This window comes from Macaca fascicularis, chromosome 3, assembly GCF_037993035.2.
Source record: "Macaca fascicularis isolate 582-1 chromosome 3, T2T-MFA8v1.1".
In the NCBI taxonomy this organism is placed as follows: domain Eukaryota; kingdom Metazoa; phylum Chordata; class Mammalia; order Primates; family Cercopithecidae; genus Macaca; species Macaca fascicularis.
The window spans coordinates 143830645-143852969 of NC_088377.1; the positions used below are offsets into that span (position 1 = coordinate 143830645).

The window sequence follows — 22325 nt, forward strand, 5'->3', positions numbered from 1 at the left end:
CGGGGTTTCACCGTGTTAGCCAGGCTGGTCTCAAACTCCTGACCTGGTGATCCGCCCGTCTCGGCCTCCCAAAGTGCTGGGATTACAGGCTTGAGCCACCGCGCCCGGCCTAATGCCCTAATCTTGATCTTCAAAGTAGACCTTTCTTCTGAACTTCAAATATATTTCTACCTGTGGACTGGACATCACTTCTTTGATGCTGAAGCTATTGGCTACCTAAAACTCAACATATCCAAAGTTGACAATTTTTCCTTTCCAAGCCAGAATCTTGGGAACTAAGAGACCTGCCCATTCCCTCATATCCATTTAATTATCTAAATAGAAGTAGGAATTCTGAATGTTCTATCTACAGTAAATTAAATTTCAGAATATAAAAAAGCAAACTGATACAAACTCTTTACATTCAAGAATTTAACATTCATAGTTCCTACTATTTTAAGTGGCCCCAAGGGTTTAGAACATAGAGTCACATAATTTTGCTCTTGCAAAAATCTGAACCACATATTCTATGAGGCTGTTACATGTGAGCAAGTCAGTTACCTAGTGACTGAGTCTAGCTCAGCACTTACATATAATTATGGCTTTATTGCTTTATCAATATATGTAGAAAATGTTCATAAAGTAAAAAATACTCTTTGTGAAAAATGGCTCCCAAAAGAAAGTTAACCGATAGTACTTACGGTGGAGGGATTTTTTTCCTTTTTTTTGTTCTTTTTGAGATGGAGTTTCGCTCTTGTTGCCCAGGCTGGAGTGCAACAGCGAGATCTCAGCTCACTGCAACCTCCGCCTCCCGGGTTCAAGTGATTCTCCCGCCTCAGCCTCCTGAGTAACTGGGATTACAGGCATGCGCCAACATGCCTGGATAATTTTGTATTTTTAGTAGAGACAGGGTTTCTCCATGTTGGTCAGGCTGGTCTTGAACTACAGACCTCAGGTGATCCACTCGCCTCAGCCTCCCAAAGTGCTGGGATTACAGGCGTGTAAGAAAAAAAATAGGTACAAAATTGCTAAACTAGGATATGCATTATAGTTTTAGTTGATACTACCAAATAGTATCTGCTTCAGACTTGAACAGGTAGTTCACAGAAGAGGATATCCACATGGTCATATGCATGTGAAAAGCTGCTCAACCTCACTAATCATCAAAGAAATAGACATTCAGGTAAGACAAATACCACTATATACCCATTAGAATGGCTAAAATGAAAAGTACTGACCATATCAAGTGTTAGCAAGGATTTGTAACAATTAGAAAAATCAATTTAGAAAACTAGCAGTATGTCCTAAAGCTGAAATAAACATGCAAACTCTGTGATCTCAAAATTCCACTCCTTAATATATATCCAACAGATATATGTACCTGTGTTTGCCAAAAGATACATGCATGGCTGCCACACAGTGGCTCCGATCTGGAATCCTAGCACTTTGGGAGGCCCAGGCTGGAGAATCACTCAAGGCCAGGAGTTTAAGACCAATCTGGGCAACACAGTGAGACTTTTTTTTTTTTTTTTTGAGATGGAGTCTCGCTCTGTTGCCCAGGCTGGAGTGCAGTGACGCGATCTCAGTTCACTGCAAGCTCCGCCTCCCAGGTTCAAGCAATTCTCCAGCCTCAGCCTCCCGAGTAGCTGGGACTAAAGGTGTCCACCACCAAGCCCAGCTAATTTTTTGGTATTTTTAGTAGAGACGGAGTTTCACCGTTTTAGCCAGGATGGACTCGGATCTCCTGACCTCATGACCCACCCGCCTTGGCCTCCCAAAGTGATGGGATTACAGGCGTGAGCCACCGTGCCCAGCCCATAGTAAGGCTTTTATTTTCTACAGAAAATAAACAAAATTAGCCAGATGTAGTGGTGTGTGCTTGTAGTCCCGGATACTTGGGACGCTGACGTGGGAGGATCATTTGAGTCTGGGTGGTCAAGGCTGCAGTAAGCTCACACCACTGAACTGCGGCCTGGGTGACAGAATGAGATCCTGTCTCAAAAAACAAAGAACAAATAACTGCTACACATATGAAAATGAACAAATTTCAGAAGCCTAAGGAGGTGGCTTCTCAGTTGCAGATACTGTTCTATTGCTTGACCTAGGCAGTGGTCACACTCACATAGGTGATATTCTTTACAATGATTAATAGGATTTTTTTTTTTTTTTTGAGATGGAGTTTCATTCTTGTTGCCTAGGCTGGGGTGCGATGGCACGATCTCGGCTCACTGCAACCTCCGCCTCCCAGGTTCAAGCAATTCTCCTGCCTCAGCCTCCCAAGTAGCTGGGATTACAGGCATGCACCACTACGCCCAGATAATTTTGTATTTTTAGTAGAGACGGGGTTTCTCCATGTTGAGGCTGGTCTCGAACTCCTGACCTCAGGTGATCTGCCCACCTTGGCCTCCCAAAGTGCTGGGATTACAGGCATGAGCCACCGCGCCTGGCAATTAATATGATTTTTGCTTACTTCTGAATACATGTATACTTCAGTGAAGGTATTCCAAGAAACTCCATCCCAACCACAAAAATCCTTATGATTTTAGTACTCTACAATAACTCATCAAGTGTGTGAAGGGGCTAAAATTTTTTTCAGTTATGCTTTTATTTCAGTTTACATTGTATTAGGAAAAGATCTATTACAGGAGTGCCTGTGTCTTGAGAATGTCAAGCATCCACTGTATTACCACTTCCTTATTACCAAAGCATACAGAATATTTTCAAATTCTAACGGATTGGCCAGGCGTGGTGGCTCACACCTGTAATCCCAGCACTTTTGGAGGCTGAGGCGGGTACACCTGAGGTCAGGAGTTCAAAATCAGCCTGGCCAACATAGCAAAACACCATCTCTACTAAAAATACAAAAATAATTAGCTGGGCTTGGTGGTGGGCACCTGGAAGCCCGGCTACTAAGGAGGCTGAGGCAGGAGAATTGCTTGAACCCAGGAGGCAGAGGTTGTAGTGAGCCAAGATCACACCATCGTACTCCAGCGTGGGCAACAAGAGCAAAGTTCCGTCTCAAAAAAAAAAAGAAATCTAAGGGATCAACATGAAGATGAGTTAGCTTTAAAACAAATTTAACAAGAAATTGTAGTATTACTTTCTCCTCCACAATAATCCCCCTTCTACTCATATAAGGTTTTCCATGTACTTTAGTTTCATAATTTCTTCATTCTTTCATATGCAGAGGGAAAATACAGACATCCAACAACTCCAATCTACAGTTGTCAAAATTCAGACTTAGTACTGAGGAATGGAATCTGTGCTCCAGTCTTGGGATAAGAAACCAGTTTTCGTTCCCAACATCCCCTTGGTTTGGTTTTCTTTTTCTTTTCTTTTTTTTTTTTGAGATGTAGTCTTGCTCTGTTGCCCAGACCAGAGTGCCGTGGTGCAATCTTGGCTCACTGCAACCTCCATCTCCTAGGTTCAAGCAATTCTCCTGCCTCAGCCTCTTTAGTAGCTGGGATTCCAGATATGTGCCACCACACCCAGCTAATTTTTTTGTAATTTTAGTAGAGAAGGGGTTTCACCATGTTGGCCAAGCTGGTCTTGAACTCCTGACCTCAAGTGATCTGCCCTCCTTGGCCTCCCAAAGAGCTGGAATAACAGGCGTGAGCCACCCCATCTGGCCCCCTCTGTTGGGCTTTCTACTAGGACTTTGGTAGGCTAGTAATGATAAGGATGAGGAATGCCTAGGGGCAATAAGTATTTAGAATTGGCACAGCCATGTTTTTGGCAGAAGGTACTCGCTATTCCCTAATTAAGAGATTAGGCCTGGCATGGTGACTCATGCCTGTAATCCCAGCACTTTGGGAGGCCAAGGTGGGCGGATCACCTGAGTTCAGGAGTTTGAGACCAGCCTGGCCAACACAGTGAAACCATCTCTACTGAAAATATAAAAATTAGCTGGGCGTGGTGGCGGGTGCCTGTAATCCCAGCTACTTGGGAGGCTGAGGCAGGAGAATCACTTGAACCTGGGAAGTGGAGGTTGCAGTGAGCCGAGATGGCACCACTGTACTCCAGCCTGGGTGACAGAGTGATACTGTCTAAAAAAAGAAAAAAAAAAGAGATTAAACCCCATTCACATTCATTTCCTACCAAGACTGAGCCAGCAAGAAGGCTGATAGTTAAGTCCAATTTCCTAGGAATGAAAAATGAAAAGCCAAGGCAACAAGTAGGCGCTGTAAAATTGTTTGTTTTTTTAATGGCAGGTCAAATATCCTGAAACATACATGTATTTTGATAGTCTTCTAATCCCAGTTGAGTTCAAATATTAAAGAAACACACACAAGCTAAGAGAATTCAATATTGTTCCAAGGCACTTACTGAATCTCTGACTAGATGAAAACAAGAACAATTAGGATGAACAATTAGACTGTATATAATATAAAAATAACTTTGCTTACAATTTACAAAATGTATTATTATTACAATCTTTGATCTCTGATAACCTGCAAAGCTGGCTGCATGAATCCAGCAAGTTTAAAATTCAGAAACTATTTTCTAAAACTCCAGGGCAAATAATTTACAAATAAAGTACACAAAGATTTAGACCATGCAGAAATTTCTTACATCTTCTGTTAATAATATTTCGATTGCAACTTTATCAAATTATATACCTACTTGCCCTGTACATATACAAAATAATGCATACATGATAAAACAGAAAAAGAGTAGTCCTTAAACTCAATATATCATAAAAGTATTACTATATTAACATGTCTACAAGCAGCGTGTAACAGGGTTAAGAGACGTTAAGGCAATAATACTTGAAGTTTCAAAATAAACCATATGTAATACTTTTTCCTAAGTATAGTATAAGGCAGGTAGATGGTCCCAGCAAAAAATATTAAAGTAACAATCTACACTGCTGTTAGTCCCACATATTAAAGATGGAATACTATAAATCTGGCTTTCAGTGGCACCTGAATTTTCCAGTATAACTTAAAAGTGTCTTTTAGCTCCCTGAATCATGTCCATTCTGAAGGTGGATCTCTGGGTCCTTTGGGTTTTCCACATCGATTACCAAAACCTACAGTGAAAATACCACAGTAACTAGTCAGTGTTCAGAAATACTTTTAAACTACTAAAAACCATGTCCACAGACATTCTGATTTTCTGGAACAAATAAATTTCCACAAGGGAATTTAGAATTTAAGCCAAACAAAACTCTGTAAATGCAAAACGATTGTAAATTTATCTGGGGTAACTGAAAATGATTGCTTCTTTTAAAAATCTTATGCTGAAAATAAACCAATTTTATCACAATGTAAGAAAAACATCCAAGATAATTTAGTCTGTCCAACACAAAAGATTTTTTTAATATACTGCAGTTTTCTATTTTAGTTTTTAATCTCAATGTGAAATAGAATTAAGTGCTTCATTTATTTCATGACTAGTTCAAGCAACTTTGGAAAATCATATACTTTATTCTTGGCAAGTGTCACTTCACAATGGCAAATGAGCTTTTCTCATTCTTGCCAGTGTTAACTACTTACTAAAAATTATTTATTAAAGAAATTACCAATATCTGTGGCTTCTGTTGGACTTTCTGATGTTTGTTCTCTCTTGTCACTGAAAGTAGGTGGACATTCTGTACACATCTCGTAGTGAATACCTCCCGCTGGATGATCTAAATAGCAACACAAAACCTTTGTTAATCACCATGCTTTGTAGCATCGTATATATACAACTCTTTAATTTTTTAAATGTTGGCAAGCATGAAAAGAGAAAATTTTCTCTCCTGGGCACCATAATTTTATAGGTCAAGATCAGTATAAATACAAACGTAGTGAGCACAGAAAATCATGTCAGGTATTATTGTGGTCACACAGAAATCTGCAGTGAGTACTTCTGCAACGTGAGGATTCTCATTATTTTTATTTCCTAAATCTAGGTCTTGACATATTACATTCCCTTAAGGTAGCTATACTATATGCCTATGTTCTAAGGGAATAATTGCAACTGAAATGCCTTTGTATGGAAATCAACAAGGTCAGTCCAGGAGCGGTGGCTCACACCTGTAATCCCAGCACTTTGGGAGGTTGAGGCGGGTGGATCACGAGGTCAGGAGATTGAGACCATCCTGACTAACACGGTGAAACCCCATCCCTACTAAAAAAATACAAAAAAGTTAGCTGGGCATGGTGGCGAGCGACTGTAGTCCCAGCTATTCGGGAGGCCAAGGCAGAAGAATGGCGTGAACCCAGGAGGCAGAGCTTGCAGTGACCCAAGATCGTGCCATTGCATTCCAGCCGAGGCGACAGAGCGAGACTCCATCTCAAAAAAAAAAAAAAAAAAAAAAGAAATCAACAAGGTCAAGGTTAATTAATGAAATATTTCCACCTGAAATAACAACGCAACTTTTTTTTTAGACAGAGTTTCCCTCTTGTTGCCCAGGTTGGAGTACAATGGCGCAATCTCAGCTCACTGCAACCTCCGCCTCCTGGGTTCAAGGGATTCTCCTGCCTCAATCTCCCTAGTAACTGGGATTACAGGCGGCAGCCATGATGCCCAGCTACTTTTTTATTTTAAGTAGAGATGGGGTTTAACCATGTTGCTCAAGGCTGGTTTCAAACTCCTGACCTCAGGTCATCGCCCGCCTTGGCCTCCCAAAGTGCTGGGATTATAGGTGTGAGCCACGACGCCAGATCTAACTACTTTTAAAGTTTTATGTTGTTTAGATTGTAGTTCACTCTTTAATTACCAATGTTCAACATTAGTAACAAAAGAAATTAACTACTATAATTCATTCATTCTTTCACAGTCTTGAACATACCCCATACCTCCATGAGGAACCTTTCTGGAAACTTGGAATACAAGTAAAATAACAGACAATCCCCATCCTCAAGATGCTTACAGTCTGGAAAGGAGCCCACAGACTTTTTTTTTTTTTTTTTTTGAGATGGAGTCTTGCTCTTGTCACCCAGGCTAGAGTGCAATGGCACAATCTCAGCTCAGTGCAACCTCCACCTCCCGGTTCAAGTGATTTTCCTGCCTCAGCCTCCCAAGCAGCTGGGATTACAGGTGCTCGCCACATTTTTGTATTTTTAGTAGAGTTGCGGTTTTGTCATGTTGGCTAGGCTGGTCTTGAACTCCTGATCTTGTGACTGCCTGCCTCGGCCTCCCAAAGTGTTGGGATTACAGGCATGAGTCACCACACCAGGCCCCACAAACTTCTTAAAGAAAATAAAGCTAGAGAACAATAAAATAGAAAATAAGTAGTTTAGGTCTTGCAAATCACTTAAGATCACTGCCACAAACTCTTCTTTGGTTTTGTTAGCTTCATTGTTCTTCTTTTTAAACAACTCTTTAAAAACATAAAAGCCATTGGTTTAGCTCAAGGGCATAACAAACATTAGGGCTATAGGCCGTGCAATGCCAAACCCTGGTCTAGTAGGAGACACAGAGAGATATATTAATTATTATAGCAGTGTGATAAGCTTTTAAATAAAATTATGCATAATGTGCAATAGAGACAAAGAGGAGAGGCATTTATATGAGACTAGTGGTGGTGAGATATTCAGAGCCATATTCTAGGAGGAAATGATGATCCTAGACTAAACAGCCTCCATTTTCTCTGTGAAGTAAAGGTCATGTAAGAGTTAGATGGATTCCAGTCCAGGCTGGCCTGGCTCTATAGCTTCCGCTATTTTCTTTTTGAGGTGGAGTTTCACTCTGCCACTCAGGCTGGAGTGCAGGGGTACAATCTTGGCTCACTGTAGCCTCCACCTCCCAGGTTCAAGCGATTCTCCTGCCTCAGCCTCCGGAGCAGATGGGATTACAGGCGCACACCACCATGCCCGGCTAATTTTTGTATTTTTAGTAGAAATAGGGTTTCACTCATGTTGGCCAGGCTGGTCTTGAACTCCTAATCTCAAGTGATCCACTTGCCCTGGCCTCCCCAAAGTGCCAGGATTACAGGTGTGAGCCACTGTGTCCAGCCCTGCTATTTTCTTTATAAAAAGGTATAGAAAGTAGTATCATTTATAAGATGGAACAGACCCATTAGGCCAAGATCCAGAATATAATCTTGAGAGAAGAGCTGAAGCGAAATGGAGGGTAGGGGCAAAGGCAAGAGGTGAACTGAAGACATTATACAGGCTAGGATGTTTGATGAGTTACTTACATGGTCACTGACTTTAATAATAACTTGATCTATTTTAGTACGATATGACAGTAATAGGAATATGGTAGAAAAAAATTCAAACTGGGCATTGTAACACTGGTTTGAGCTACATAATTTTATTGGTCTTTGCAAATAAACGAAAAAGTACTAAAAGGAAGATTTCTAAAACAATAGGTTTCTACAAAGCCAATTCCATCATGTAGGTAAATTTGGGGCATTTATGTAAGTTGGGATCTAACTTCCAGGTGTTTTTAAAAACAGAAAATAAAAAACAGAAAAATATTTTTAAAAATCTCTTTCCCATGAGCCTGTAGCTATTGATAGTAAATGCTCCCATGATTTTCCAGATCAATACTACTATCTGGTGGTAATAATTAATTTGGAAGAATTATAGTACAATATTAAGCTTCTAGAAGAGCTGTCCTAGACATTTTCACATACAGAAATAACTAAATAGCATGAACTATGAAGCACGATATTTTGTAGAAATTAATCTATAAAATCTATAGTAAAAAGGAAAAAAAAATCTAACGACTTACCACATTTCTCATTTTCAGAGGTTATCAAGCCCTAGGAGGAAGACATTTAATATCTATTACAATACATTCATTTTATATACAAATAATAGAAAGCTCGGTCTGTTATGGATATATATCCCAAGAAATCAAGGCCTATCATTTTCAGCATCAGAGGAAAAGCAAACAATTGTGCTTTTAATTAGGCTTAAAATTTTTAAATGTTACACTGTTTCTACTTGGAGTAAATGTTTGTGGATGAGCGCTGAAAAGCACGGGCTACTGCATGAAGGAACATACAGCTAAGTTTTGCCAGCCACTATTACTGATTATATCATTATTGTATTTTATGTGTCAATTAAAATACATCATGTTTTAGAATCAAATATAAGATGTAGCTCAATTCCAGAGATATTAAATATGGGAGAAAATATAAAAAAGTATTAATGTTAATAAAAAATGCTGTCTCCTATGGACAAATTTGTTGTTGTTGAGACAGGGTTTCACTCTGTTACTCAGGCTGCAGTGCAGTGGTGCGATCATGGCTCACTGCAGCCTTGACCTCTGGGGCCCAAGCAATCCTCCCATCTCAGCCTCCCAAAATGCTGGGACCACAGACATGTGCCACCACATCTGGCTAATTTTTAAAATTTTTGTAGAGATAAGGTCTCCCCATGTTGCCCAGGATGGTCTTGAACTCCTGGGCTCAAGTGATCCTTCTGCTTGGCCTCCCAAGGTGCTGTGATTACAGGCGTGAGCCATCATGGCACGCCCTCAAGATATTTAATTGCCAAAACATTTCTCGAATGTCAAAGAAATGCCAGGTAGCCAGAAAAAAACAAAATAAGTGACTATGTGCCTAGTGTTATAATGGGAAGCATCTAGAAATGTAAGAAAGAATTAGGACCCTGAAAATAGTAACTCCTATTTCATTCATACCGTCAAAATTATTTGAAACATGACATAATTTACATATTTCAAAAACAGCTTGAGAAAATAATACTTTAAAGTGATAGTTGTACGTAGATCAGGTTACCCTTTTAAAAAATTTCAGATCCTACCTTTTATATGTGCTTTTCATCTGAAATCTTAGCATAAGAAATGCTGATTAAAAATTACAAACTATATTTAACGATCTTAAGATGACAGCTATTTCAACAAGTGTGAGATTAGTTAACAAAAGAGTAAAAATGTTAAGCTATAACCGTTCCAATTCCAAAAGGACTCACTTCAGACTTTTTTTGTTCAGATCGTTCCTGACTTTGAAGTTCACTCCATTCCGATCTTATAGGTGTATCTGAGAAAAATGAAATCTTATCGTTATTAACACCTTGAATTTTTGATATTTCTTTGCATTAAAATAAAAAACAGATCCTAAAGATTTTAGAAACTATCACTTCCACAAAAATTCTGTAGTTTCTGGGTAAGCATATTTCTGAAATTTCTAAAAAAAAAATTGTAGTTTCTATTAATTTGAGAACATTCTTTTATGTTTCCTTCTTTCAAAACCTAAGTAAATGAATTCAGTCATCAGTTTATTATAGTCTGTAGATAATGTGACAGACAAGTGAAGTATATTGCTTAATCTAGAGATAATGTGACAGACTTAAACAAGTGAAGTATACTGCTTCATTGTTTTCTTTTTTTTTTTTTTTTTTTGAGGCGGAGTCTCGCTCTGTCGCCCAGGCTGGAGTGCAGTGGCGCGATCTCGGCTCACTGCAAGCTCCGCCTCCCGGGTTCCCGCCATTCTCCTGCCTCAGCCTCCCGAGTAGCTGGGACTACAGGCGCCGCCACCACGCCCGGCTAATTTTTTTGTATTTTTAGTGGAGACGGGGTTTCATTGTGTTAGCCAGGATGGTCTCGGTCTCCTGACCTCGTGATCCGCCCGTCTCGGCCTCCCAAAGTGCTGAGATTACAGGCTTGAGCCACCGCGCCCGGCCTGCTTCATTGTTTTCAACATTCTTTTTAGTTGTTGTTGTTGAGACAGGGTCTCACTCTGTTGACCAGGTGCGATCTTGGCTCAGTGCAGCCTCAACCTCCCAGGCTCAGGCAATCTTCCCATCTCAGCCTCTTGAGTAGCTGGGACTATAGGTGCATACCACCTCACCTGGCTAATTTTTGATTTTATACAGACAGGGTTTTGCCATGTTGCCCAGGCTGGTCTCAAACTCCTAGGGCAACATGGAACAGAGATCCACCTGCCTTGGCTTCCCAGAGTGCTGGGATCACAGGCATAAGCCACTGCCCAGTTCTTCAACATTTATCTTAAAATCAGTCAAAATTCACTTTGGGAGGCTGAGGCAGGCAGATCACTTGAGGTCAGGAGTTCGAGACCAGCCTGGCCAACATGGTGAGACCCTATCTCTACTAAAAAATACAAAAAAACATTAGTTGGGAGTGATGGTACATGCCTCTAATCGCAGCTACTCAGGAGTCTGAGGCAGGAGAACAGCCTGAGCCCAGATCGTGCCACTGCACTCCAGCCTCAGTGACAGAGTGGAACTCCATCTCAAAATAAAACAAAACGAGGCCAGGCATGGTGGTTCACGCTTGTAATCCCAGCACTTTGGGAGGCCGAAACAGGCGGATCACGAGGTCAGGAGATTGAGGCCATCCTGGCTAACACAGTGAAACTTTGTCTCTACTAAAAAAAATACAAAAAAATTAGCTGGGTGTGGTGGCGGGCGCCTGTAGAGGCAGCTACTCAGGAGGCTGAGGCAGGAGAATGGCGCAAACCTGGGAGGCGGAGCTTGCAGTGAGCCGAGACTGCGCCACTGCACTCCAGCCTGGGCAACAGAGACTCCATCTAAAAGAATAAAAATAAATAAATAAATAAAATAAAATGAAACAAAACAAAAATCAGTCAAAATTAATATATTGGTAAAATGTACTTAGACTAGTGAGCACCTCCACTGAGCATGAGACACTGTTAAATATAATCAAGCTGTTTCTGCACTCTTTTTTAGAGGATTAATAGGGAGAAGTACATTATCAATGTTTTAAAGTATGATCACTTTCTCCCAGTTCTGATACTCCAGTGGTCTTTTTTTTTTCCTTCCCCAGACGGGGTCTCACTCTGTTACCCAACTAGAGTATAGTGGCACGATCATGGCTTACTGCAGCCTCCAATTCCAGGGATCAAGCAATCCTTCTTCTTCAGTCTCCTGAGTAGCAAGGACTACAGGCACATGTCACCATGCCTGGCTACTCTTTTATTTATTTTATTTTATTTTTTGAGACGGAGTCTTTTGTTCTTGTTGCCCAGGCTGGAATGCAATGGCATGGTCTCAGCTCACTGCAACCTCTGCCTCCTGGGTTCAAGCAATTCTCCTGCCTCAGCCTCCCAAGCAGGTGGGATTACAGGCGCCCACCACAACTGGATAGTTTTTTCATTTTTAGTAGAGAGGAGGTATCACTATGTTGCCCAGGCTGGTCTCAAACTCTTAGGCTCAAGCAATCCTCACGCCTTGAACTCCCAAAGTGCTGCGATTACAGGTGTGAGCCAATGTGCCCAGTCTACTCCAGGGGTCTTAAGTGTATTTCAGTTAACATCAATCCAGTGACGCCCACCCAACAGAAATGTTTACTGACCTAAACCTAAGGAAAGCAATTAATGTCTTCATAAATAAGTGCTACTTTTTTTTTTGAGACGGAGTCTTGCTGTCGCCCAGGCTGGGTGCAATGCCATGATCTTGGCTCACTGCAACCTCCGCCTCCCGGGTTCAAGCGATTCTCCTGCCTCAGCCTCCCGAGTAGCTGGAACTACAGGCGCGTGCCACCATGCACAGCTAATTTTATGTATTTTTAGTAGAGACAGAGTTTCACTGTGTTAGCCAGGATGGTCTTGATTTCCTGACCTCGTGATCTGCCCACCTTGGTCTCCCAAAGTGGCAGGATAACAGGCATGAGCCAGTAAGTGTTACTTTTACTGAATGAAAATACACCAGACTGCAAATACACTTATAATTGCCTTTTTTTTTTTTTTTTTTTTTTTTTTGAGACGGAGTGTCGCTTTTGTTGCCCAGGCTGGAGTGCAATGGCACGATCTCGGCTCACTGCAATATCTGCCTCCCAGGTTCAAATGATTCTCCTGCCTCAGCCTCCCAAGTACCTGGGATTACAGGCATGCGCCACCACGCCTGGCTAATTTTGTATTTTTAGTAGAGACAGGGTTTCTCCATGTTAGTCAGGCTCGTCTCAAACTCCTGATCTCAGGTGATCCGTGCATCTCAGCCTCCCAAAGTGCTGAGATTACAGGTATGTGTCACTGCATCTGGCTTTATAATTGTATTTATTTATTTATTTAATTTTTGAGACGGAGTCTTGCTCTTCGCCCAGGCTGGAATGCAATGGCGCAATCTTGGCTCACTGCAATCTCTGTCTACTGGGTTCAAGTCATTCTCTCCTGCCTCAGTCTCTCAAGTAGCTGAGATTACAGGCGTCGGCCACCATGCCCAGCTAATTTTTATAGTTTTAGTAGAGACGGGTTTCATCATGTTGGCCAGGCTGGTCTCGAACTTCTGACCTCAGGTGATCCACCCACCTAGGCCTTCCAAAGTGCTAGGATTACAGGCTTGAGCCACCACACCCGGCCTATAATTTCAGTTAAGTGAATTCTGATATCTAACATAAATGCAGTAATTTCTATCAATCTTAACAAGTAAAAAAATCATTTAAAAGCATTTCTCAAAGAATTAAAAGCATGTCAATATCAATTTACTTGTTTTTGAATTTAATTATGCAGCACAATAGCTCATAGATTAAAATCAGGCATGTTTTTCAGAGTTTATTATTAGAATATAAAGTAAATGTAAAAGCAAAAGAGACACTCACTATGTTCACTTGCTAACACAAAAGATTCAGGAGTTCTTTCAGGTAGGGGAGGAGGTGAATCTTCACTAACATCAACATCTAAATTAAACACATAAAAATTTAGGCAAATTATTAAAAATTAACATGTCAGCTAAACAAAATCAGAGAGCTTTCTTGACATTCTAAAATTTCCTGTCACAAGTATCTAGATCAGTTTTTAAAAATGCAAAACAAAAATATGCAAGAAACCATTTCCACTCAACTCATTATCAGGAAGAATTATGATGCTTATTGAGCAAAGATACTGCATACAGAAAATGACTCTCTCCCATGACTTTCCTGCCACTCTACAGACATCATTCAGTTCTCCAAGCCTGAAGGGAATCTTCAGTCAGCTGGCAAGTGACTTCTCTACTGATCTTACTGATGATGCTTTGTGTACAAAAAGGAAAGCTTTGGTCATCTGTGTTATGAAACGCCTAAGCCAGTGTTTACCAAACAGGATTCAATTGCTTAACACCTTTCATGATTTTTGCCATATTATGTAACATGTGTCCTATTCACTTTTAAAGTTGGACTCATTTTAAACTTAACTGTGTACCTCAGTCATGTTTTAAACAGCAATAGCTGAAATAACATCGGAAATACTAGTTATTTTTCCAAAACAGGTAAAGATATGGCTATTAAAGTTTTTTAAAAATCTTCATTTATTTATTGCTGAAGATTTTGTGTACAGTGGCACATTGAGAATGCTGACTGAAGCTATATACAGGTTTTCCACTAGTAGAAACAGAATTAGCTCTTGGGAAAAATAGTGCATTAAGTAAGCCTCATTGGTTAGCTTTACTATGGCTTAAGGTAAATGAGTGCATTTGATCTTTGAGTTTTCACTGGAAGCACAGAAAGAAAACATGAGGATACAATTCTGTGTGTGAACTCTCAGGTTGGGGAGGGTGGGATAAAGAAAAAGAAACGTGATGGTCCTATTATTATTTTGTCTTGAGCCTTGCCCATTGTTCTTAAATGAACACACAGTTTTGCCATGATACTCTACTTTTTACCACACCTGATAGGCTATGCATAGGTCTTTTCAATTTTCAACACACATGAGGTGAGTATGATTGCTTTTGCCCCTCCTGCATTTATTTAGCTGGAGACACAAGAAAATACAGCCTCTGGGTCCTGCTGAAAGAAGAGTTCCAGTCCAATACTTGATACACCTACAAAGAGTACCAGAACTCTCTCTTGCCACTAAAAACTATCTACCTTATCCAGTAGTGGTAGTTTGAGTCATCACCATATGTCTCCTCGCCCTCTTGTTACTAACAGCACACAGTGAAGAGATGGCTGTCGGAAGGAAGGGACACATAATCTTGGCATTCTGGTACCATTTTATAAATTAAATGAACAAAACAAAAGGGCAGTTCAGCCCTTTTTTTTTTATCAGTTATCTTTCAGAAACTCTGTTTTTCTCTCATGACAGTTCTCACCCTTAAAAACTTTTATTTTCTAAGTGTGGCCCTTGCTTTGTAAATGCATGTTTCTCCCTGGAACTCTGGATTGCTTTTCCTGTTAAAAACTTTTGTTTTAGAGGTTATCTAACCAGATATTGCATATTTTACATAGGCTTTTGCCAATCATATACTGTATGGGGCCTTCTGTAATTGAATCTGAGAAATCTTTCAGGAGGCCTAAGTCAAGACTGAAATTGGAATTGATAGCCAGGAATTTTTGTCAGGCAGTAACTTATGCAAAAGCTTTTTAGGTATCAATACAAAATTATTCCATTACAGTCATGCACTACATAATGACGTTTTCATCAACAAGATGGCGTAAACAACAGTGGTCCTGTAAGATTATGATACCACATTTTTACTGTACCTTTTCTATGTTTAGATACACAAATACTTACCATTGTGTTACAATTGTTCAGTACAGTAATATGTTATACAGGTTTATAGCCTAGGAGCAAGAGGCTACACTGTATGGCCCAGATGTATAGTATACCATACCATCTAGGTTTGTGTAAATACATTCTATGACATTCACACAATGGCAAAATTGCCTAATGACATATTTTTCTTAGAACATATCCCTGCCATTAAGAAATGTATGACTGTAATTCACTAACAAGTTCTAGGACCAAAACCCCCCCCCAAAACTCTAATTCTGGTGCCAATGGTTCTATAAGATAATGATCTACAAAGGAAATAATAATCTATAAGGTAAATAAACAATCTATAAAGTAAATAATCTATATGGTAAAAATTTGGCAACACATTAAAAGTAAGACTACTTGTAGTTACGCTGCAACAAAGAACATTTACACACAGGAAAATCTTCAGTTAATATCAAACCAGTAACAGTTAACGTTGAGAAAAAAGAAACCAGAAATCACATTTATAGTGATTTTTGCTTTGAAATACAAAACCAAACAAACAGAAATGAGCTGGCACATAGTAGGCTGCTTTTAGCTGTATCTTACTCTTTTTTTTTTTTTTTTTTTTTTTTGAGACAGGGTCTCCCTCTGTTGCCCAGGCAGAGTACAGTGATACAATTATGGCTCACTGCAGCCTTGAGCTCCTAGGCTCAAGTGATATTCCTACCTCAGCCTCCAGAATAGCTGGGACCACAAGTGTGCACCACCACGCCCAGCTAGTTTTTTATCTTTTGTAGAGATTGGGTGTCACTATGTCACCCAGACTGGTTATGAACTCCTAGGCTCAAATGAATTTCCCGCCTCAGCCTCCCAAAGTGCTGGGATTTACAGGCATGAGCCATCAATAGACTTGTCATGTAGTAGTAACTTTTAATGAGCGTATCATATCATGTATCTTTTGGACCTCACCAAATTCTATTTCCAGTAATTTTTTTTTTTTTTAAAAACACAACAACAAAAAAACTTCCTAAGTACAATATACCACATGCTTGATATACTAAAAAAGCCCAAAATGAAAATTTCTTATCTACATATTTTCTTACATAGTTATAGCTGAGCAGTTATATTTCAAATTCTGAAGTTGAGGAACAAAAGACATTAGCAATTTAAAATTATGGTAAACTGGTAAAGTAATATATATTATGCTAATTATGATCTTCTAAAGATCCTTCAAATAAAACAAAGACGAATCAAGAAAAGAGAATTCTATAATTTAAGCAACTAGTTTAAGACTGTTACCTGGCTGGGCACGGTGGCTCATGCCTGTAATCCCAGCAATTTGGGAGGCTAAGGCGGGTGGATTTTATGAGGTCAGGAGATGGAGACCATCCTGGCTAACATGGTGAAACCCCGTCTCTACTAAAAATACAAAAAATTAGCCGGGCGTGGTGGCGCATGCCTGTAATCCCAGCTACTCGGGAGGCTGGGGCAGGAGAATCGCTTGAACTCGGGAGACAGAGGTTGCAGTGAGCCAAGCTCGTGCCATTGCACTTCAGCCTGGGCAATAAGAGCAAAACTCTGTCTCAAAAAGACTGTCATCTATTCTACCAAATACACTCTCAAGTTAAAAAATACAGTATATGTGAGTTAGAGAAAACAAAAGCACTACAGTATGGGTGGCATATAATGGGTCAGAAATAGAAAATAATCTTTCAAGGCCATGGGTGTTAGCTCACGTCTGTAATCCCAGCACTTTGGGAGGCCTAGGTGGGCAGATCACTTGAGGCCAGGAGTTTGAGATCAGCCTGGCAAACATAACGAAACCCCGTTTCTACTAAAAACAAAAATTAGCCATGTGTGGTGGTGCACACCTGTAATCCCAGTTACGGAGGAGGCTGAGGTGGTAGATTGCTTGAGCCCAGGAGGCGGAGGTTTTATGCAGTGAGCCAAGATCATGGCACTGCACTCCAGCCTGGGTGACAGTGAGACTCTGTCTCAAAAAAAATAAAAACAACAAGGCAGGGTGCCAGTAACTCACACCTGTAATTCCAGCACTTTGGGAGGCCAATGTGGGCGGATCATGAGGCAAAGATATCAAGACCATCCTGACCAATATTTTGAAATCCTGACTCCACAAAAAAATACAAAAATTTGCTGGGCATGGTGGCAGGCACGTGTAATCTCAGCTGCTTGGGAGGCTGAGGCAGGAGAATTGCTTGAACCCGGGAAGCGGAGGTTGCAGTGAGCTGAGATCACACCACTGCACTCCAGCCTGAGCAACAGTGCAAGACTGTCTCAAAAAATATATATACATATGTATATACATATATATATTTCAAGGTCACAGTACTTATTTTGCCTGCACATTATAAATAGCAGTCTGTATGTGTCACTACCAAAGTTCACTGATAGGTAAGTGACCACTGATAATCAATATATCAATAAATAGCTTTAAAATTTATATGTTTACTCTCAATTTTAGGGTCTGTTTAAGATGGCAGCCATCATTACTTTTAGCAGATCAAAGAGGAGTTTCAAGAAGCAATAATACACTTTGGGAATTGAGTGCATGCATTATCTTGAAATGCTAAGAGTGCTAAAAAAATAGTAATTCTTTAAATAATAGCTTTGATGACTAGGTATGCACATAGCCCACTCACTACTGAATGAATTAAACTGCCCATATTCTACTGAGCAGTTTGCAGTATTGTTCCTGGGTTAAACTCAGGGTTGGAAACAGCCCTATTTGGAAGCATTTGTGAAGATAGTAAAAACAAACAAAAAAAGGTAATCTGTAGTTAAAGGAACAGTAAAAAGATGACTAGATATTTAGGAGAAACATGGGTGACATTATATGGCCAACCAAGACATTCTACAGTATTTTTGCCACTGTTATTTTAAGTGATTCTTCCCTAAATTATTTCTAATTATTCAGTCAGATAAATTTTTTACCAATACAAAAACAGTAAGATCTATAATAAAGAAAAAGAAAATAAATTATCCAGTTATAACTACTAAAATATTTTAGAAACATCCAGTAATATAATGTGATCAAATTGTTAACAATAAATTAAAAGCTTATATTAAAAAATTAGTATCTAAGACAGATTTTGCTATAGGTTCTATGGTATAATATGGAATAAAACATAATAAATCAATAAAGCTAAAGTGCTTAAAACAGTGACTGGCACATAGTAGACATTTAAGTATTTGACACTATATTATTACCTTTTTCAGCACCTGAATGTATTGTTCCTGCTATATTATGTCTAGCAATGGACATTGGCAATACTTTCCTAGTAGAAATGCTTTCAGTACTAGTGGCAGCAGAAACTGTGGCACTTGCTGTTGAAATATTGGTTTTATTCTGGGTCACAGCACCATCAGAGTTTCTTTCATCTGAGTCCGAGTCATCAGAGTGAAGTGGATTAGTAAAACTGAGGGGTGTTCTGAAGAGTGGTGAAGTGTTATCATGATCCACAACATCAGGGGTTTCAACTTGTGTTGAAGGACTTGGTGTTAAACTCACAGTTTTCATAGTTTGACAGTGGATATCTGAGGAATTGCCTTCAGATAAATCAGGTATGGGTATGGCATTTTCAGGTCCATGAAATGACCACGTTACATGTCCTTTCTCATCAAGAGGCAAGCGGTCTGGCCTTGGAGGTGTGTCTGAATTCTGGGATTCTTCTGGTGGAGTAACTGAAACTTTGTTTGATTGTGTTACACTGCAGTCCACACAAGAATTCTGAGAAGTATCACTGACATTTAGATCTGAACTTAATTCCTGTGGCTTAGAGATTTTATCAGTTGTACAAGGTGAAGCAGATTTAATTTTAATTGCATGTCCCCTATTTAAAAGTGTGTTCCCATCAAAACTTTTTGGTCCCTCTTGGAGAGGGACCTTCTTAATTTCGAAACTTAAATTTCGTTCCAATTTTTTATCTATCTGTTCAATTGTTGATTCATTTTTCCCTGGAAGTTCTGTTGGTTTACTATAGTTTCTGTTGAGGTCTGCTGAATGTTGTTCTGATGAAACCATATGTAACACTGGCTTTGGGTGGTATCTATCATTGTCCTGCCACACAGTAGTGACTGTTGGAAAAGCTGAAGGGGGCGAAGGTGTCAAGATGGGTGGCACTGGATGAGGTTCCGGTGGCTGCAGTATTTCTTCTTTAGCATCCCCTTCAACAAGGCAACTGAAAAACAAATATTTAAAAAGGGCATTTTAAGACTGTTAAACAAGTTGATACAGGAGAATTATGTAGCTAAGACTAGTATATTAAGAGCCATTAGAATCTGGTTGTGAAAACTGTAATTTTTCAGACTAAGAAAATTTAATGTTCATCAAGGTAATACATATACTGCTTAAAAAGACTTTTAATGAAAAACATAGTCTCTGCCCTGTAGCCCTCCTGTTAGCCAGAGGCATCCACTTTCAACCTTTTTTTTTTTTACAGCTGCTTCTAAAATTTACCTCTGTATTTCAGACTATTTCAAAAGTTATTTCTTGATCTCTATTTCACATATTTTCTACTGACTTCCTACTGTGGAAGTGTCCTTCTCTATCTTTCCAATACTGTTATATTGTAATTTTTCGTTACCTCAGTCATATGACTGCAGATATTATTCACATCTATGACACCATGATTTCATATCTTTTCTTCTACAATGTCTTGTTTTCCCCTAACCACTGCCTTGGGTTTCTGATTGCTTAGCTCTCTATGCACCATCAGTTACTCAGCTTTTCTTCTAACTTTCTTGCAGATTGGTATACCTCCTCTCAATAATGACAAACACACACAGTAACTATCAATACCACAGACATCCTTCTTAGTAACTTTTGGCCTTCTGCTCCAGTGTGGACTACTGGTTCCCTAAGCCACCACAGAGCTAATGTTCTCTCTGGTTTCAGATTCTCCTGTTTCCCAGGTCCCATCTTCCTCTTTCTGGGTATACTCCTTTGTTTGGGTGGGTTACACCCTCTAGTTGCTTTTATTTTTTTCCTTAAAGAAATGGGGGCCAGGCACCGTGGCTCACGCCTGTAATCCCAGCACTTTGGGAGGCCAAGGTGAGTGGATCACTTGAGCTCAGGAGTTTGAGACCAGCCTCAGCAATGTGGTAAAACCCCATCTCTACTAATAATACAAAAATTCACCAGGTGTGGTGGCACACACCTGTAGTCCCAGCTACTTGGGAGGCTGAGGCAGGAGAATTGCTTGAGCCCGGGACGTGGAGATGGCAGTGAATTGAGATCGTGTCACTGCACTCCAGTCTGGGTGACGCAGCAAGACTGTCTCAAAAAAAAAAAAAAAAAAAAAAAAAAAGAGAGAGAGAGAAAGGCTGCGCACCGTGACTTACTTGGAGTTCACAATCAGCCTGGGCAATATGGCAAAACCCTGTGTCTTCAAGAAATACAAAAAATTAACTGGGTGTGGCAGTGTGTGCTTACAGTCCCAGTTACTAGGAAGGCTGAGGTAGGAGGATCACCTGAGCTTAGGGAGGTCAAGGCTGCAGTGAGCTGTGATGATGCCACTGCACTCTAGCCTGGGTGAAAGAATGAGATCCTGTCTCAAAAAAAAAAAAAAGATAGGGTTTACTATGTTGCCCAGGCTTTGTTGCTTTTTAAGAACTTTATATGATGCAAATTTCTTGAGGGCTTGTATATTCAAGTTTTTGTTTTTCTTTTGAGATAGAGTCTCGTTCTGTTACCCAGGCTGGAGTGCAGTGGCACCATCTTGGCTCATTGGAACCTCTACCTCCTGGGTTCAAGCAATTCTTGTGCTTCAATCTCTTGAGCAGCTGTGACTACAAGCACATGCCACCATACCTGGCTAATTTGTGTATTTTTAGTAGAGACGGGGTTTTGCCATGTTGGCCAGGCTGGTCTCGAACTCCTGGCCTCAAGTGATTTGCCTGCCTTGGCCCCCGCAAAGTGCTGGGATTACAGGGGTGAGCCACGGGATCCCACCTCAGAGTTTTTGCTTTTTTTTTTTTCCCCGCAGGTGATCAACCTTTTAATTATCCAACCAGATAATTGGCAGTAATCACATGGTACACCAGGTTTCCCCTTAAAAGAGACTCTGTGGGCTGGACATGGTGGCTCATGCCTGTAATCCCAACACTTTGGGAGGCCAAGGCCTCCCAAGGTCAGGAGTTCGAGACCAGCCTAACCAACATGGTGAAACCCCGTCTCTACTAAAAATACAAAAATTAGCCAGGCATGGTAGCGTGCGCCTGTAATCCCAGCTACTCAGGAAGCTGAGTCAGGAGAATCACTTGAATCCGGGAGGTGGAGGTTGCAGTGAGCTGAGATCATGTCACTGCATTCCAGCCTGGGTGACAGAGCGAGAGTCTGTCTCAAAATAAATAAATAAATTAAATAAATAATTTTATCTGTGAAGTTCAGATTCTCTAGACACATTCCAACATTCCTAGAATAGGACATGACAAGATAAATGAATATCTCCAGAATATTGATCATATTACAACGACAGCAATACTCTCATAAGATATTCCTATATCTGTTGAAGTTTTACAAGTAGATTCTTCTTCTTTATTTTGTTTTGAGACAGAGTCCCACTCTGCCACCTGGGCTGGAGTACAGTTGCACAATCTTGGCTCATTACAAGCCCTGCCTCCAGGGCTCAAGCCATCCTCCCAGTTTAGCCTCCCAAGTAGCAGCGACTACAGGTGTGCACTATCACCCTGGCTAAGTTTTGTATGTTTTGTAGAGATGTGATTTTGCCATGTTCTTGTTGCCCAGACTGATCTCAAACTCCTAAACTCAAGCAATTCACCTGCCATGTCCTCCCAAAGAGCTGGGATTACAGGTGTGAGGCACTGCACCTGGCCTGCAAGTAGGTTCTTAATCTGAAAGAGTAGCTATCAAATTTTTGCAATCTAAAATAAAAAATAATTGTAGGCACCTCCTACAATTTATAAAGCATATACAAAGACCAATAGGTTATCCTAAGAACGTATCATAATACAAATAGAAAATACGAGTTTT

The 22325-nt window shown here is 40.2% G+C and overlaps 1 protein-coding gene across 9 annotated transcripts in view; it reads right to left on the bottom strand.

Annotated features, from left to right (window-relative positions):
* Positions 1-4156: 4156 nt before the first annotated feature.
* PTPN12 (protein tyrosine phosphatase non-receptor type 12) overlaps positions 4157-22325 on the bottom strand; it is a 105352-nt gene continuing 87183 nt past the window's right edge. For 6 of the 9 annotated variants that reach the window (XM_045388640.3, XM_005550391.5, XM_045388641.3 and 3 more), the window contains 6 exons: positions 18542-19512; positions 13456-13533; positions 9852-9919; positions 8647-8677; positions 5504-5611; positions 4157-5011 (listed from right to left, as the gene is read on the bottom strand). In XM_045388640.3, the coding sequence (XP_045244575.2) occupies positions 4950-5011; positions 5504-5611; positions 8647-8677; positions 9852-9919; positions 13456-13533; positions 18542-19512 (1318 nt within the window). In that variant the 3' untranslated portion in view covers positions 4157-4949. The remainder of the gene's footprint in view (positions 5012-5503; positions 5612-8646; positions 8678-9851; positions 9920-13455; positions 13534-18541; positions 19513-22325) is intronic. The other 3 variants (XM_045388639.3, XM_074035669.1, XM_074035672.1) reach the window with 1 other exon arrangement.